General features: G+C 48.1%; 1 protein-coding gene across 2 annotated transcripts; it reads right to left on the bottom strand.

The window, feature by feature from the left end:
- Positions 1-5,052: 5,052 nt before the first annotated feature.
- LOC136161517 (galactoside alpha-(1,2)-fucosyltransferase 2) lies at positions 5,053-17,626 on the bottom strand. 2 transcript variants are annotated; one of them, XR_010661737.1, is made up of 3 exons: positions 17,474-17,626; positions 9,489-10,589; positions 5,053-5,635 (listed from the first exon to the last, which is right to left on the bottom strand). XR_010661737.1 is itself a non-coding variant. In XM_065926457.1 (2 exons), the coding sequence occupies exon 2, from the start codon at positions 10,581-10,583 to the stop codon at positions 9,549-9,551; it is 1,035 nt and encodes a 344-aa protein (XP_065782529.1). In that variant the 5' UTR covers positions 10,584-10,589; positions 17,474-17,626; the 3' UTR covers positions 7,569-9,548. The 2 variants fall into 2 exon arrangements, 1 of the variants encoding a protein (XP_065782529.1); XM_065926457.1 differs by lacking the exon at positions 5,053-5,635 and having other exon boundaries at positions 7,569-10,589.
- Between the last annotated feature and the right edge of the window lie 1,112 nt (positions 17,627-18,738).

Here is an 18,738-nt window from a genome sequence, read left to right as displayed (position 1 = left end):
CCCAGTGTCAGCAGATTGGCTTTATGCACATGGGCAAGCAGACCCAAGTTTGGATCGGTAACAGAAGCAGATCAGTGGTTGCTTTTTAGGATATTCACAGAGCACGACAATCAATATCAGAACGTTGTCATCACCACAAAGAAAACCATATACCCGTTGGCAGTCACTGCCCATTTCCTCCCAAACTTCCCCCACTCTGTGTGTGTGTGTGTGTGTGTGTGTGTGTGTGTGTGTGTGTTAAGTTAATCACGCAATTGTGTCTGACTCTTTGGAATCCCATGGACTGCAGCCCACCAGGCTCCTCTGTCCATGGAATTCTCCAGGCAAGAATACTGGAGTGGGTAGCCATGCCCTCCTCCAGGGCATCCTCCCGATCCAGGGGTTGAACCTGGGTCTTCTGCATTGCAGGCAGGTTCTTTACCGTCTGAGCCACAAGGGAAGCCTCCTCTCACTAGGCAACTCCTAATCTACTCTTTGTCTCTCTGGATTTGCCTGTTCTGGACATTTCACATGCATGGACTCATTAGTGGTCCATGTGTTCAGCTTCTTTCACTCAGCATAATGTTTCCAAGGTTGGCGTATGTTTTAGCATGTACAGTATTGAAACAGAGCAGGATCCCATGGTTCTTCCCCACTGTGTTTTCTGCTTGCCTTTTGTCTGTGGAAAAATTTTAGTCAAAGAATTAATTTAATCAGAGAAGGGAGAAAATGCAGAAGCAAAGAAAAGTGGTCCAACAGGATGAAAAAATAACAATTTAGTCAGTAAGCAGAGTCAAGGACCTTTAGTTCCTCTTCAAGGGCTATGTAATAGATAATATTCTGAGCCATGTCTTGTGAGCTGTCTTGTAGATATTGAAATCTCTACTGGGTTGAAGAAATTAACTAAATGATGACCAGATGGTAGCCAGGACATGAGCTGCTACAATTCTGAGAACTGGCCTCAAGGAAATGGTAAAAAACTGACCCTGGAACTGAAGATTAACTGTATTTAAAACAATCAGGATGACGCTGATCATATCACCACGTGACCAATTTCAAGATGACTGTCAGAGCTGACTGTGACATTTCTGCATGTAGCCTCCTCCTTCGGTCTATAAAACGTCTTTCCCACTGATTGTCAGGGGGTAGTGGAGCGGGTAGTGGTGGGGCTCAGCCTTTGAACAGAAGTCCACCCTCCCTGCCCTCAGTTACCAGCATCCAAAATAATGCCGACTTTCCTTTCCACAAACTTTGCCTCTTAGCTTTTGAGCAGTACGCAGCCAGACCCCCACTTTTGGCTACAGAATTTCACTCCTTTTTATGAACGAATAATATGCCATTTTAAGGACCCACTGTATTTTGTTTATCCCTTCAGGAGTTGATGGACATTTCAGTTGTTTTTCCTTTTTGGCTATAAGGAATAATGCTGCTATCAAGTGAGTGACTATTATTGTCTATAAACTGTGTTTCACTAAAACAGAAATAAAGACCAAGCCGGGGACTTCCCTGGTGGTCCAGTGGTTAAGACTCCATACTTCCAATGCAGGGGTTGTTGATCCCTGGTTGGGGAACGGAGATCTCACATGCCAAGTGGCACAGCCAGAAAAAAAAAAAAAAAACCAAGCAGAACAAAATGATTGTGTTTACAGACCCATCTAAAAATGGTAAAAGGATAAAGAAAGATAGAAATATGCCAGCAAAACTGAGAGTCACCATTAGCTGCAGTAAGGGAGAGAGGTTTTCTGATAGCATCCCAGGTGTGCATTAAAGGGTGAGCTCAACAGTTTTGGGATGCTCAAACCCCGAGTATTCTAAAGAGAGGACTAACACATGACTGGCTCCTGGCACATAACCTCGAAGCCCTTGTCCTACCTGATAAGAGTGTCTTTGTTTACTTGGGAGCTTGGACCCGACATGGTATCAGCTTGACTTCTGATGGTGCTGGGAGGCGAGTAGCTGAGTTCAGACATTCCTACATGACCGACCCACAGTAAAAATCCTGGACACCAAGGCTCACAAGAGCTTCTCTGGCAATACTTACTGTGTTGTCACAAGTGGTTGCCAGGAGAATTGAGTGCTGTTCATATGATGCCACTGGGAGAGACTCCTGGAAGCTTCCACCTGGTCTCTCCTGGAGTCTCCTCTTGCCCCTTTTGCCTCTGCTGATTTTAATTTGTATCTTTTCACTGTGCGTGCCTGTGTGCAAGGTCACTTGCCATGTGCAATTCTTTGAGACCTCATAGACTATATGGCTTGCCAGACTCCTTTGTACATGGGATTCTTCAGGGAAGAATACTGGAGTGGGTTGCCGGGCCCTCCTCCAGGGGAATCTTCCTGGCTCAGGAATTGAACCTGCATCTCCTGTGTCTCCTGCACTGGCAGGAGGGTTCTTTATCACTAACTAGCACCACCTGGAAAGCCCCATCTTTTCACGGTAATAAAACACAAATGTGAGTCTAACGGCTTTGCTGAGTCCTGTCAGTCATTCCAGCAAATCATCGGACCTGAGACTGGTCATGGGGTCCCCAGAAACATCTGGCCTTAAGCTGGATGGAGGTTTCTGCTCTCTTATTCTTTAAACTATACATTTTATGAATGTTTCACATTTACGATGTTAGAATTAAAAAAAATAATCATCAGGACTTTATAACTGACAGAAGGTGGCAAGTAAAGAAAAGGAAAGAATTAAAATTAAGTTTCAGGATTGGGTTGACACAGAGGGCTTGGTGTGGCTGATGAGAAAAGATGCAAAAGAGAAATAGCTTAACGGGAGCAAAATGAAGAATTACTGAATTCACCTTGGCCTATTGAGTTTGAGAATCTGAGAATCTTGCTTAGTAGACTGACTTCAAAGCTCAGGAGAAGTGATGAAAATACTAAAAGAGATCTCACTCAAAGAAAAATATAATTGAAAAAGATGCCATTTCCGTGCCCCACCCCCCATCTCTGCCAAAGAAACTGAAGAGGGACTCCCTTAGTGGTCCAGTGATTAAGAATCTGCCTTCCAATACAGGGAATGTGGGTTTGATCCCTGATCAATGAACTAGGATCCCTCCTGCTGCTGGGCAGCTAAGCAGACCTGCCACAAATAGAGAGCTTTCGAGCTGCAACAACTTGCTTGCTCTGAGCCCATGTGCTCTAGAGCCCGTGGACAGCAACTAGAGAAAGCCTCCGAGCTGCAAAGCAAATATTCAGCACAGGCAAAAAAAAATCAGAAACATTTAAAAGATAGTAATATCCAACTTTGGCAAGGCTGTGACAGAACATTTTTTTTTCACAAGTTATGCAGCACAATTGATTTTAAATGCACACTCCACGACCCAGAAATTTCAATTCTAAAACTATATCCTTAAAAAGAAGTGTTAGTACACGTGCATAAAGATTTTTCACACTACAGCCAAAAATGGCAAATGACAAGGATATTCTCCCTAGCATTATTTGTAAAAGCAAAAAATAACAAACACCCTTAAAACCTTCAGTAAGAGTATGGATGTGCCACAGCTGATGAATACAATAGAATCTTCTGCAAGTACCAAAGGGACTGGAAAAATGCTGCTTCCACACAGTGGGAAAATGTGCATTCAGTCAGTTGCACCTGACTCTTGGTGACCCCATGGACTGTACCTGCCAGGCTTCTCTGTCCATGGGATTTTCCAGGCAACAATACTAGAGCAGGTTGCTATTTCCTTCTCCAAGGGATCTTCCCAACCCAGGGATCGAACCCACATCTTCCGCTCCTGGACTGACAAGCAGATTCTTTTACCACTGAGCCCCCAGGGAAGCCCCCTTTACTACACATAGCATATTTAAAAAGAACATAAGTTGCTCAAGTTTGTATGATTCTATATTTGAATAAAAAAATGACACATGACCTTTTTACATTTTATACTTTAGTTTTTTAATTTTATATTTTTAAGTTTTCTTTTTATGAGCTTGCTTTTTCTCCTCTAGATGTGTCACCATTATTTGTTAAGAAGCCATTTTTCAATCATTAATTTGTAATGCTACCCTCAACCTGCATTAAATTCCCAGTGGATTTCTATCCATCTCTGACCTTTCCAAGCAGTTCCTTTCATCTGTTTTCCACGCACTGGGATCACATTGTTTTATTTACTGAGGCGTGACGTTAGTTTTTAACATCTGGTAGAGCCTCCTTTTCTCAGCACTCTCTGCTTTTGGAATTTTTCTTTGTTTTTTTCCCTTTGGCTGTGCTGTGAGGCATATGTGGGGTTTTAGTTCCTTGACAAGAGATCGAACCCATGCCCCCTCCAAGTGTAGAGTCTTAACCAGCAGACACCCAGGGAATTCCCTGGAATTTTTAAAGTAATTCTATTATTAAACTTTTTTTTTTTTTGGTCTAAAGGGATGTTTCTGGCCCCCAAATAAAAATGTGACAGTCATCAAAATATAGCTATGAAGCTATGAAATCATCCAGGGAGAAAAATGAGCCATGGATAGAACCCCCAGGGAATGCTAATTCTTAGAAAAAACATCCTATAACCATGATCATAATTAATTAAATTGAACAGATAGGGCACAACCGACCTTTTATTGAAGCTTGGTTAACTGAAGAAACTCCATAAAACCAGCAGAAACAACTCTCTCCCCTCCCTACTATCTTGTTGTCCAGTCGCCGAGTCGTGTCCAACTCCTTGCCACCCCCATGGACTGCAGCACACCAGACTTCCCTGTCCTTTACCATCTCCCAGAGTTTGCTCAAACTCATGTCCATTGAGTCGGTGATGCCATCCAACTATCTCATCCTCTGTCGTCCCAATCTCCTGTCCTCAATCTTTCCCAGCATCAGGATCTTTTCCTATGAGTCAGTTCTTCCAATCAGGTAGCCAACGTATTGGAGCTTCAGCACCACTCCTTCCAATGAGTATTCAGGGTTGATTTCCTTTAGGGTTGACTGGTTTGATCTCCTTGCAGTCCAAGGGACTCTCAAGAGTCTTCTCCAGCACCATACTGAATTAGTCTCCTAAGGTTGCTGTAGCAAAGTACCCCAAACTGAGTGGGTTAAAAAGCAGAAATGTAGAATTTCGGGGGTCCGAATAATTTCCTAGGTAATGATAGAAGATGTAGCAGTGAGGAAACATCCCAGGAAAAATACCTCCTGTCCTAATATCTCGCCTCATACAGTCACCTTCCAGGATATGAAGTGAGCTGAGCAGGCTATGGGGTGGAGAGGATGAACTGTAAAATGAAGCAGTTGAGGGCAGACCTCGGGACGGTAACTGAGGTAGAAGGAAAATAAGCAACTTGAACACACATCTTCATGTGCTAACTGACACTTGTTAATCATTGTTTTCAAACCATCTCTTCAATTTTTTTTGGCCCATGTTTTCTAATGAAGTAACTGTCTTTTTCTTACTGACTTATAGGCACTGTTTACATATTCTGCATGTGAGCCTTGTGAAATGTGGATATTGCAAACATGAAAATATACCTTTTTTTTGGAAAGCGCCAGAGTCTTAACCACTTGACTACCAGGGAAGTCCCTGTTTAGCTTGTTTTTAGAGAGACTTCTACACGTGTCCAGGTGGAGATGGTGGTGACTTCCACCAGGATGGAATGGTGATGATTAAGAAAAAAAAAGAAGATCAGATTCAGGGTACATTTTCAAGGGAAAGCTGACTACTTGCCGTTCTATTAACTGTGAAAGAAAAAAAATCAACAGTAAGTTTAAGTGTCTGGTTGAAGTAAACAAACAGTGCCATTTACTGAGGTGGGGACAGGCAGGGGAAGACTTTGGGGGCAGCTGAAATCCAGGGGGGGAGACGTGGTCATGGCTGTTTTTGGAAACTATGACCCACTGCGATGTTGCTTTAAGTAAGAAGCATGTAAAATATGACCCCCCAAATTCATTTTTAAATGTCCATGAAGAAAATAGAGAATGCTAAGTTAATAAATGAAAGTTGAATTTATTATTTTTTTAAATGGCAAACCCTGGTCTAGTGACCACCACCCACTCAAGCTGTATAAAATAAGGCTGGAAATTTGAAAGGGGACTCCTTTAGTAGAATTACCAAGAAACTTATCAGCTGAGTAAAGTAGTATGGCCTTCCATTCCATGGGTACCAAGCCACAAGAAAGGGGTCCCGAGAGCACCACCCAGAGAGACCGCAGGGGTCTGCACGGGGATGTGAGGTAGTCGTCTACTAGAGCCGTGCATGAACCTGAGGCATGTTGAACCTGAGGCAGGTTGCTCTAGCTCACCCTCTGTTGACATAAAACACATGCTTTATGGTAAGACAAGAAAAATTTAAACATAAAAATGCTTCTCTGAAAAAAAAAATGCTTCTCTGCCCTTTGACCTCCCCTCTCCCCACACTTTGCATCTTGTGTCTGTATTACCCATCGACCAAACCTCCCCCATGGGCAGGAATACCTGCTCAACCACAAAGGGTCATATTCTCCCAGCAACATCGAGACAACTCCTTGAAAGATAATATTCCTTCTTGATCTTATAAGGGATCACGTGACTCTGGATGACCCAGGATGACTCTAAGATCTGGATTATGTAAACTGTCAATAACATGTCATTTGGTGTACGATCCACTGTCTCAAAAAAAAAAAAAAAAAGAACCAAAAAACAGTTTATATAACTATGCCTTGATTTCTAACCAATGGAACAGTTCTCAGACTTTTCTGAGATGCTCTTCTTGGGTTAAGTACTAAATCACTTCGGTCGTGTCCGACTCTGGACTGTAGACCACCAGGCTCCTCTGTCCATGGGGTTCTCCAGGCAAGAATACTGGAGTGGGTTGCCATGCCTTCCTCTAGGGTACCTTCCCGACCCAGGGATCAAGCCCGCGTCTCTTATGTCTCCTGCATTAGCAGATGGGTTCTTTACCACTAGTGCCACCTGGGATAATCCTCCAATTTGTCTTGAATACAATTTTTCATTTCTTTCTTAGATCCACTGGTTAATTTTTTCTCAACACCTCTTTGAAATTGGGCATGACTACATAACTTGCTTCGTCACCGAAATGTGAGTGGCAAATGTTTTTTCCCCTATGTGTCCATTTTTGGAGCATCTTCCCAATTCTTAGGGTATCCTTTCATTACCTTTTCTTGAACCAACCCCTTTATGAACATAGTGGCCATGTCGGTATTCGCTGATCCCCTCCCATGGCCTCAGGTAACTGACTCATGGCAGACGCCTGACTCAAATATCAATCCGATTGAGCTATCAGATTGTCCTTTCCAGGAATGTCAAACTGTGGAAGAGAGACACTGGGAGTCTTGAGACTTCTATTTCACCATTATCTCCTTGGTCCACCATCATAGGGTGCTGGGAATGTTACAGTAACCTTCTGACCGGTCTCTTTTCCTTCACCCTTGCCCCTACAGTCTTACTTCCACATAGAGGACAGATAAGTCCACACAGCAAATCAGATCATATGTGTGCATGTGTATGTGTGTGTTCAGTCCTGTCCAACTCTTTGTGACCCTATGGACTGTAACCCGCCAGGCTCCTCTGTCCATGGGATTCTCCAGGCAAGAATACCGGAATGGGTTGCCATTTCCTCCTTTAGAGGATTTTCCTGACCCAGGGATTGAACCTGCATCTCCTTCTACTCCTGGATTGGCAAGCAGATTCTTTTACCACTGAGGCACCTGGGAAGCCCCAAATCAGATCATATCATGCCTCTAATGAAAGCCCTTCGATGGCTTCCCATTGGTCTTAGAATAAAACCCAGAGTCCTTATTATCCTGGTCAATGAGGCGTTTCATAGTCCTACCCTGCTAACTTCTCCATTTATATCTGTCTCCATGTGCTCCAGTCACACAGGTCTCATTTCACTAGACTCCCCTCTGCCACAGGACCTTTGCAAGTGGGATCTCAAGTCAGGTGGAAAAGTTCATGTTGGCCTACTTCATGCCAAGTTATAAAAGATTTTGCAAATACAGAGAATAATCTATTTAGTTTGCTACCCAGTTACTTATGACTGCCCAACAGATCGTCCTAATACTTCACAGGCATACAATCAGAGTATCATTACACTCATAGAATCTGTGAATCAGGAATTCAGATATGGCCTGACTCTGCAACATGTTGTCAGGAGACTGAGCTGGCTTACTGGAAATGTGAGGTTGACTGGAATAACTGGAGGCTCCTACACTCACATTTCTGATGCCTGGGCTGGGATGAAGCTTGGCTCAGCTATGATTGCTAATCAGAGCATCTCTGTGGAACTTCCCATTGTGTTTGGACTTCCTCACAACATGGAAACTTCAGATAGCTCTGCTTTCTACATGATGGGGATACCTGAAGACTCCCACAGCCAATGTGCCAGCAAAGTTGAAAGCCATGTTGTGAGGGAGTCTGAGCTATCCTGTCCTGCAGGGTACTCTGAATGATCACCACAGAAATGCAGCCTTTTAAGATACCTCAGGCAGCACTGCATGCAGCAGAGACTCACCCAGCTGACCCACTGACCAGTGGGAGAGAATTAACTGCTGTCACTTTAAGCCATCATGTTTTGTCAACACAGCCCTTGAAAGCAGGGATCCTGTTGGGTTCATCACGACAGGCATTTACTAAAAGGATGAATGGACTCTCATCAAGTTCATTGAGCCACGCTGGTCTAGGAGTTCTTAGCAACAGCCATGGTAAGCGCTAGAAGCCAGGGTTGCAGAGGTGGGGCATGTGGGCTTGGATTCCAACTACTAGCCAATACTGCTCTCTTGTGAAAATTGGATGAAAGGTTCCCACTCTGAGGAGACTAATTTCTAGAAAAAAGTGAGCCTGCTGGGTGGACACAGGCCCAGGGACACATGACTTGGCGAGCAGACCACGGGCCCTATGCAAGCCCCACCTGCCTCTGGGCCAAATGCCTCTCTGCAGTGGCCAACCTGCACAATTATTCAAGGCTTCCCTGTTTCGCACCCTGCATACATTCCTTTCTTCTTCCTTGGTAAGAGCACCCCAATTTTCTTACTGCAAGCCACAATGTCCTTCAGAGGAGGCCCATTGATTCCACAGCTGCAGGGGGCAATGATTTATTGATCTGAAGCTAAGTCACCATGCCTTATAAGGGGTCAGAGGGCATATGACACCCTTCTGGCCAATGAGACATGGGACCAGTTACAGGGAGATTTGGAAGTTTTCCCACACTCTTCAAAGGGGACATAAGATAAGAACAAACTTCTTTTTACTGCCTTGGAAAGAGGATATCTGTGCAACACCTGGGTATGTGGCAGCCCTCTTGGGACCAAAAGGAGCATATGGAAGCTGATTTAAGAGATTATGGCAGTTCAACAAGATGGATGGTACTGGGGTTGCTGATGACCTGTTGAGTTGCTGAATTTACCCCGGAAACCTGCTGTCTCTGGTCATGCTGTGTGAGACTCATGAATATGTTATGTTATTAAAAAATATATATATTATGTTATGTATGTTACTTAAAAAAAGTTAGTTGGGACTTCTGTTGCTTGCACCCTGAAGCATTATGGTACAAGAGGGAAGCCCCCTGGAACATGTAACAATGTGCTCCTCATACCCCGGAACTGATCTTGGGGAAGTCGGAAAAGGAGAATGGGGTGCCGAGAACCAGCCAACATCAGTGCTTGAGGAGTGGGGACAGGTCGGCAGGGATCCCAATCCACTCTGGCAGGAAGGCTGCCTCTGGCTTAAAGACTTTGAGGAAGGGAGAGTCTGGGAGGGTGTAATTGGCTAGGTAGATGGTCTCTCCACCCGCGAGATAGGCGGCCCAGATCCCGAACGTCCCAATGGTCATGACGGTGTGGTTACACTGCGTGAGCAAGGCGAAATCTTTGGCGGGCGAGCCCTCGTTGCCATTGCCGGCAAAGACCACGTCGCCGCGGGAGGCGTTGATGTTTTCCCGACACCAGGCCATGCCATTGCTGGAGACCACAAAGATGGGTGCGCTGTAGCGAGCGCGGAACCAGTCCAGGGCCTGCTGCAGGTAGCCCCGGTCGGCCACCACGCCCTTCCACACGTTGGGCATAACGTGGACGTAGTCCCCTCGGCGCACGTGGACCCCCACGTAGGTGCTCGGCCGGCTGCCATTCACCCGCAGACCCCGCAGGAAGTTCTGGGCCTCCTCACGCACGTGGGCGTGCAGGGTGAACTCCTGGAGGATCTCGGCGCGGAGGTGGTGGTAGAAGGTCCAGGAGCAGGGGTAGCCGGTGAGGCGCACGTACTCCCCGGGGATGTGGCGGTACTGCTCCTCCATCCAGTCGTTCAGGTGGTAGTTCCGCCAGGGGATGCCCCTGGCTGTGGCGTCGTGCAGGACCGGGAGAGTGATTTGGAAGATGGGGGCCAGCGTGCTGTGCATCTGGGGCGGGATGAAGGCAGCGCGCCCGTTCATCTTGGCCAGGGCGTACAGGGTGGCGTACTCCCCCATCTGGTTCCCCAGGCGGCCTATGGCGTTGATGGTCCACATGCCCTTCAGCTGGGGCCTCGGCTGGGGGCGCGAGGGGGTCTCTGTAGTTGCTGGCTGCAGTGCCTCTAACTCCCATGTGGGCTGCATCTTCTCTAGCCTCTGATGAAGGTGAAATATGGTGGAAGCCGTGAAGACAAAGAGGATGAAGGGGGCCGTGGGGAAGAAGAAAAATGTCTGCGTGCTGAGCATGGCTGTCTGGGGAGGGAGAGCAGGGAACAGTTAGCTGGGGAGAGGGAGGCCCTGGGGTTGGCCCATGAAGCTGGCAGCACAGCTGTGTGTGCAGACATTGTGGGGAATATGTGCTTGTGGATTGATTCTGCCTGTGCTTGGACGTGTGAGTGCTCATGTACACATATGCAGGTATATCTCTGGAGTGTGTGTTACATGACTGTGTTTCCAATGGATTCACGTGTGCATGTTTCACGTGTATATGCATTGTGTGTATATATACACACATGGCATGTGTGTTTCATGCGTATATAGGGTATCTTTACATTGTGCACCTATGGTCTGGGAAATTGTGTGCATACGATCGAAGGTTGTATTGTATTGTATGGCTGTGTATATAGAGGCATACTTGATTCTATTGCGCTTCATGATTACTGTCTGTTTTTTACAAATTGAAGGTTTGCAGCAACCGCAGACTGTCAGATGATGGTGAGCATTTTTTAGCAACCACCTGTTTAAGTTATGTACATTGGGTTTGTTTTTTAAGACATAAAGCTATTGCACACCTAATAGACTACAGTATAGGGTAAATGCAACTTTTATATGCACTGGGAAACCAAAACCAAATCAACAATTTATGTTGTTGCAATATTTGCTTTATTGTTGTGGTTCTGGTACCAAACTCAAAATATCTGAGTGATATTTGTATTGTGTACATACTGAGTATGTGTATGTGTGAGCATATGCGTACACTATGCATATACAAATTGTATGTTGAAATGTGGATGTTTATTGACTGTGAGTATGCATGTGTGTGTGCATGCTCAGTCATGTCTGACTCTTTGTGACCCCTTGGACTGCAGCCTGCCAGGCTAGGAACTGAGAACAAAGACCCAAAGTTCATACTGTGAAACCACAGCAGGCAGTGTGGAAAGCGAGAGTACAGATTGGTGTGGCTGGACATATCAGATGCAGTCTGGAGCACAAGGAGCCAGTAACCAGAAGATAGCTGAAGAGACATGCAGGCGTCTCAAAGGAACTTCAACTACTGGTCAAGAGGTCCCAGAAACGACTTCCCTGGTGGTCTGGTGGATAAGAATCTGCCTTGCAGTGCAGAGGGCATGGGTTTGATCCCTGGTTCGGGAAGATCCCACATGCCGTGGGGCAACTAAGCCTGTGTGCCACGACTACCGAAGTCCAAGCTCTAGAGCCCATGCTCCGAAACAAGAGAAGCCGGCACGATGAGAAGCCCATGCACAACAACTGGAGAGTAGTCCCTGCTTGTTGCAACTAGAGAAATCTTGGATGCCGCAACAAAGACCCAGCACAGCCAAAAATTAAAAAGTAAATTAAAAAAAAAAAAAAGAAATCCTAGAAAATCTGCTAATATTTGAACAACTATACAACCTGTTCTTTTCAACTCTGATTACAACAGAAGTTAGTTCCAGGAGTAGGGTGGTTGTGTCAGACAGACCTTCTGAAAATACATGGGACTCACTCTGGTACTGAGACAGGAGGGAAGGGGGTAGGACACACCCTTGAAGAATGACACAGACGTTAAGAAAAACAGGATGCGACAAGAACTGGTGAGAACCAATTAGGCCCAAGATGGCAGAAGATTCGACTTCCAGTAGACCTTGAGCCTCATTATACGCTCATTGGAATAATTAGCATATGCTAAGTGACACACCCAGAGGTGCCATGACAGTTCCGAGACTGACTATATAGGGTCAACAACTGGGCGATGACCCAGTTCCTGGAACTCTCTCTCGCTTCTCCAAAATAGTTGAAATAATCTTTCCACTTCTTAGCCTATGAAACATTCCAGCTTGTAAAAACTAACCACCCCATATCTCTGAGTGGCTCTCACTTTCTGAGATGGTCCATATTCTGCCTATAGGATGTGTGCGTGCATGCTAACTCGCTTCAGTCTTGTCCAACTCTTTGTGACCCTGTGGACTGTAGCCTGCCAGGCTTCTCTGTCCAAGGGATTCTCCAGGCAAGAATCCTGGAGTGGGTTGCCATGCCCTCCTCCAGGGGATCTTCCCAACCCAGGGATTGAACCCATGTCTTTTATGTCTCCTGCATTGGCAGGTGGGTTCTTTACCACTCATGCCACCTGGGAAGCCCATGGACTGTGTAGCTCTCTGAATAAATTTGCTTTCATTTTTCTGTGGTTCGCTCTTGAATTCCTTCCTGTGCAAAGCCAAAGACCCTCAGTTGGTGGCCAGTCCCAGGGACCCGCTGGAGACCTGGGACATGACCATCCTCTCATGCAACATGCTCCTGCAACCTCACTCAAGGAGGTCCAGGGCATTGAGAATTCCCCATCCTGGATCATACACCTTGACTCGGTGGTTTGTAGAGAGAAGCAGTTAATTAAGCTGTTGGCTGAGATTATTTCAAAGACCCACCCCCCCAAAGGATGAGACTTTGAAGGTACGGTTGCTGAGCATTTAAAAAAGCAGCTCTAAGGAAAGAAGAGCAGGGGAAAGGAATTGATTCTGACTCCCCATTTTGTGGCTAGAAGACAGTAAGGGTGTAATTAAGTAATGTCTTCACAATGAACAGCTTATCATTGCTAAGATCACATCTAGAAAGACTGATGGACTTTGTCCTCCCACAATCTAGGCTGGGCAAATATACATTGCCCCAGGGAAAATCCAGGTCTGACCACTGTTTGAGCAGGTGTGGACTCTGAGTGGGAATGCCAGTGTCAGGAAAGAGTCCTGGGAATGACAGCTTTCTGTTCTCTTGACTCTTTCAAAGACTTCCTTCTTCCTTCTCTGTGAACATGGAGTTCCCACCCAGATTAAAGTACATCTCTTTCTCCTGAGCAAGCTTTAACCACAGCATATCCCGGAGGCTGTGCACCACAGTAGCTTAGAGATAAAAGTTTCCTTTTGATTTGGTCTAGGGCTTGTGTTCCTGGGCCGGCTGCGGAACCAAGTGGCCATTAAGGGGGCGTGCCCTGGTGGCTTGGTGGATAAGAATCTTCCTGCCAATGCAGGGGATACGGGTTTGATCCCTGGTTCAGGAAGATCCCTCGTGCCAAGGAGCAACTAAGCCTGTGTGCCGTAACTACTGAGCCTGAGCTCTAGAGCCTGTGCTCCACTACAAGTGAAGCCACTGCAGTGAGAGGCCCATGCACCTCAACTAGGAGTAGCCTTTGCTCGCTGCAACTAGAGAAAGCCTGCACGCAGCAACAAGATTCAGTGTAGCCATAAATAAATAAATATTTTTAAAATGGCCACTAAGAAGAGAACGTTGGGGTTAAATCAAGTTAGGTGTGGCCTGATTGAAGCTGGGAAGCTGCCAGAAGCCATGCAGACCTTGTCCTTTTGGGTTTATTATGGCTGAGAAAAGTTACCGCAGGACCTAATGAAGTCACAGCCTTGCTTCTGATTCATGTCACTGAAACCCTCTGAGCCCAGTAAGATCGCTGGAGGGCTCACTTTCCAGAAGAGACTCAGGCTTGTCAACTAGATGCCTGGCTTTGAATCAAACCAACTCAGTTAGGGGTGTGAGCTCTTTGGGATTCCCCAGGTGTTGAACGCTGCCAGAAGTAGATGTCTGGGTGGTACGACTTCCTCTAGCCCCTTTTGCATTGAAAGAGAGGAGCCAGGGAGTCTGGGTTTGCTGAGTAAGGTTCATTTCAAAGGACTTCCCTGGTGGTACACTGAATAAGAATCCACCTACCAATGCAGGGGACACAGGTTCGATTCCTGATCTGGGAAGATTCCACATGTGGAGCCCGTGCACTGCGACCCCTGAGCTGGTGTTCTAGAGGAGATGCTCTACAACAAGAGAAGCCACTGCAATGAGAAGCCCACGTGCCACAACGAAGAATAGCTCCCTCCGCCCCTGCCGCAACTAGAGAAAGTCAGTGTGCAGCAACAAGGATCCAGCACTATCAAAAATAAGATTAAAAAAAATTTTTTTATAAAAAAAGGTTCCTTTCAAAGCTCAGCTTTTGCTCATGAGAGTCTCAGCCTTATTGCCCACAAGCTCCAGATAAGGCCACTGAACCTGAAGCCTCTACTCACTCAGCCTGGCCTGCAATGTATTTGGCTCAGTAACCACATCTCCCTGTGGTTAGGTGTGTACACACTCCAGCTGCGGGCTGTTGATTTCAGGCTCCTAAAGCTGTGATTCTGGACAAGTGATTTCACTTCTCTGAGGATTAAAACAGTCCCTGGCACATACACACATGCGGTACATTTTTTATATTATCACATACGAAGCAAAACATGCTGTTCCGTATGGGCTCTGGGCATTTTTCCTATTGGGGTGTATGTGTGTTTGCATACTAAGCTGCTTCAGTCATGTCCAACTCTTTGTGACCTTATGGACTGTAGCCTGCCAGGCTCCTCTGTCCATGGGATTCTCCAGGCAAGAACACTGGAGTGGGTTGCCATGCCCTCCTCCAGGGGATCATCTGGACCCAGGGATCGAACCCATGTCTCTTGCACTGGCAGGCGGGTTCTTTACCACTAGTGCCACCTGGGAAGCCCCTTTGGGTGCAGGAGTCATGGTCAAATCTAGCATTTAGAACACAGATCACACACAGCATTGGGAGAAGTCAGACATGACTGTGAGGAGGGAGGACCTAAAGGAGGAATCCGTCTCATCAGAGGCTGGGAATTCTGAGACCAACAAGGCAGCTGCATAGGTCAGATACAGACACAGTGGATGGAGCTGACTCTGGGGGCTGTTGTTCCAGTGAGTGAGTGAGTGTGTCTGTGATTCACCTGCCATGATTGAAGTTTGATTAAAAAAATATATAGAGAGTTGAGGACTTCCCTGGGGGTCCAGTGGTTAAGAATCCACCTGCCAATGCGGGGGACATGGGTTTGATCTCTGGTCAGGGAAGATTTCACATGCCACGTGCAACTCAGCTTGTGCACCACCACTACTGAGAGGATGCTCTAGAGCCCAGGAACCGAAACAAGAGCAGCCACCGCAACGAGAAGCCCTTACACCCCAGTGAAAACCAGCCTCTGCTTACCGCAACTAGAGAAAGCCTACGGAGCATCAAGGAAGACCCAGAGGCAGCCAAAAGAAAAAAAAAAAAAAAGGCCGTGGGGAGGGGAGGAGACCCGGAAAGCAGTCCCGCCCCGAACCCCTCCCCCACGTATTTGGGGCCTCGGGGATGCGCTCCAGCAGGGGAAAAACCCGACAGCTGGAGTCGTAGGCTAAGTCCTGGTCCAAGGCAAGTGGGAGGAGCCTGCCTTTCCCTCCTGCCCCCTGAGGTCAGGAAGTCCATCTCCTTATCTGCCCTCCGTCCTTACAGCTGCATCACATCCTTCAGGGAGGGATGAGAGGGGGACCCCTGGGGGGTCATCCCGTTGGGGGTTGCGGTAGGATACGGAACTGAAAGGAGCCCCAACTTTGCTGGGGGAATCCAGTCTCCAGGTCCCTCAGAAAAGCGAGGTCGCCAAAATCTGCCCATGACTCTTTTTAAACGTTCTCGTTCTCGTCCACGCCTCTCTGTCCCAGGCCTGGCCTCATCCACTCCGCTCTGGGTGTCTGACCGCAGCCTCCCCTCCTCGCCCGCATCTGTCCTCACACAGGAGCTCGCCCAGTAATTTGCACGTCCGGCTCCGTCAGCTCTGAAAGCCCCGCCCCTTCCCGCCTCCTCCCCCAGGTCGGCTAGGGTACCCAGCTCAGTGCGCGCCCAGCCGCAGGACGCCATCCACAACTACGCTGGGCGTGGGCAGCCTCGCCGCGTCCACACCTCTCACTGAAATTCACCCCGTGATCACAACGCTGGGAAAGAGCTTAAGACCAAAATGTGGGGCTACTGCTTTGAATTCCCCGACTTTGAGTCCAGCCTAGAACGGAAGCGCGGACTCAGGATGGAGCTAGGGAGCCGGGGATACGGCCGCAACCCGGGGTCTCCGACCAGGGTTTTGCCGTCTGTCCCTCCCGGAGGTGGGGGAGCTGTCTCCAAGGGGGGACCCGGAAGGTTCAGTTAGTGCAGCCCCGCCTTGGCCGTTCACTCTCAGGTTGCTTCCTGGAAAACAGGTGACAGGAGGTAGGGAGGGAGGAGGCAGGTGGCCTTGGGTGGGGAAGGGGAGAGCGGGGGTGACGGAGGGGATGGGAGGTCTGAAGGAGTCTTTGGGCCTAGAAAAGAAAACAACAGTCTCAAAGGCCCTTACTGAATCATCTAACTTCGGAGAAAACAAAATCGAACTTTAGGTCCTGCCCTGATGCTCCAGGCCGGTTGTATCTATCTGGGACTTACCACCCAGTGTCCAGAAACCTTCCACCCCTACATCTGCCAGAAACTTATCACCCCTGCCCAGAGGACTTATCACCCCCTGCCCAAATACAAATGCCATCTCAACTAAAGAATACCCTAAACATCCCGCCTGACCAACGTTTCCCTTATCGCTTCCGAAAACCTCCCTTTAAATATGAAGCCTTCCTGATCCCTCTGGCGCTCAGCCTGGTCATTAGGCCGACTGTTGCCGCTCCTTGTCTGAAGAAAGGTAACCCACTTCCGTTGAGGTCCTCTCTCCTTCTTTTCTGCCTCCGCTGGAACTATACCTCACAGGGTCAAGTATCAGATATGCCAGCAAGGGAGGCGATGGGAGCTGGGGAGGGCGGCCAGCTCCGGGACTGACGGAAAGATCAGGCGGTCGGCGTGCTGGGGGCAGGGGTGGTGGGTGCCTGGGCTCTGAGGGGTGGACTCCCGGCTTCCGAGGTGGGGGTGCAGCCCAGAGGGGATCAGAGGTCAAGGAGTGGAGAGCCCGAGTCTCCACTTGCTGCTGGATCCCTGGGATCAAGTCTCGGGGACCAAGTCTCGACTGTGTGTGTGTGTGTGTGTGTGTGTGTGTGTGTGTGTGTGTGCGCGCGCGCGCGCATGCGCCCGCGGGCAGAGAGAACTCCCCGACTCCATCTCTCACCTGGTCGTGGCTGGATGACAAAGTGGCTCTTTCAGCAGCCCAGCGCACCCTTCCCTCGGGGGTCGGCTCCTCTATCAGAATCTCCCGGAATCATCCAGTACCTGTGGCCGAAAACCCCGCCCAGGATTTACTCTGCCTTCCGGAGGCTCTGGGAGGCGGGGTGGCCGGGCGGTGAGTTGCCCTCACAGGTGAGGCCGGAGCCCCTCCCTTCTCCCGGGGTGTGCCAGGACACCGGCCTGGAAGGCAGCCTGGAGGAGGGGGACGGGTCCTGCTAGGTCCGGGCTCCCACCTCTCAGTGTCCTACATTCATTAATTTGGCAACCAACTATTAGCACTGAAGTTGGCCTACCAACCTCACCCATCTTCGCAGCAATTCTCTCTCAAGGTACAGAGAGGAAAAACCGGAGACGCACAGAGGTGAAGTAACTTACCCAAGCCACGTGGCCAGAAAGTCAGAGAAGCTGGAATACGAAGTCAGGCAGGCCAGGACCTTGGAAAACACCTGGCAGGTAGCAACTCTCCTCAGTTTCCCCTGTTTCAAAAAAGATTCCTGACGATTGCTGGTATGCTGCTGCTGCTGCTGAGTCGCTTCAGTCGTGTCCGACTCTGTGCGACCCCATAGACGGCAGCCCGCCAGGCTCCCCCGTCCCTGGGATTCTCCAGGCAAGAACACTGGAGTGGGTTGCCATTGCCTTCTCCAAAGCGTGAAAGTGAAAAGTGAAAGTGAAGTCACTCAGTCGTGTCTGACTCTTAGCGACCCCATAGATGCAGCCTACCACACTCCTCCGGCCATGGGATTTTCCAGGCAAGAGTACCGGAGTGGGTTGCCAGTGCCTTCTGCGGATTGTTGGTATATTCTGGGTCCAATCCTGAATATTCATTGGAAGGACTGATGCTGAACCTGAAGTCCCTGAAGAGCTGACTCACTGGAAAAGACCTTGATGCTGGGAAGGATTGAGGGCAAAAGGAGAAGGGGTCAACAGAGGATGAGATGGTTGGATGGCATCACCGACTCAATGGACATGAGTTTGAGTAAGCTCCAGGAGATGATGAAGGACAGGGGAGCCTGGCCTGCTGCAGTCCATGGGGTTGCAAAGACTCGGACACGACTGAGTGACTGAGATTAGTTAGATATTATTAGTTATTTTCTCATATCTCGAAAAGCACTAAAGGCCTTCACGGTGATATCTGCTCCTTGGTGACTAGCAAAAGACCTTTAGTAAGATAAGTGCTTCATTGCATGAACTCTCCCTTCACCAAAATCA

This window comes from Muntiacus reevesi, chromosome 2 (assembly GCF_963930625.1).
Source record: "Muntiacus reevesi chromosome 2, mMunRee1.1, whole genome shotgun sequence".
Taxonomy (NCBI): domain Eukaryota; kingdom Metazoa; phylum Chordata; class Mammalia; order Artiodactyla; family Cervidae; genus Muntiacus; species Muntiacus reevesi.
This window is presented reverse-complemented; position numbering and strand designations above follow the sequence as displayed.

Bases quoted from the DNA above. Each gene is read 5' to 3' on its own strand.
- LOC136161517 (XM_065926457.1), bottom strand. From the start codon at position 10,583: ATGCTCAGCACGCAGACATTTTTCTTCTTCCCCACGGCCCCCTTCATC.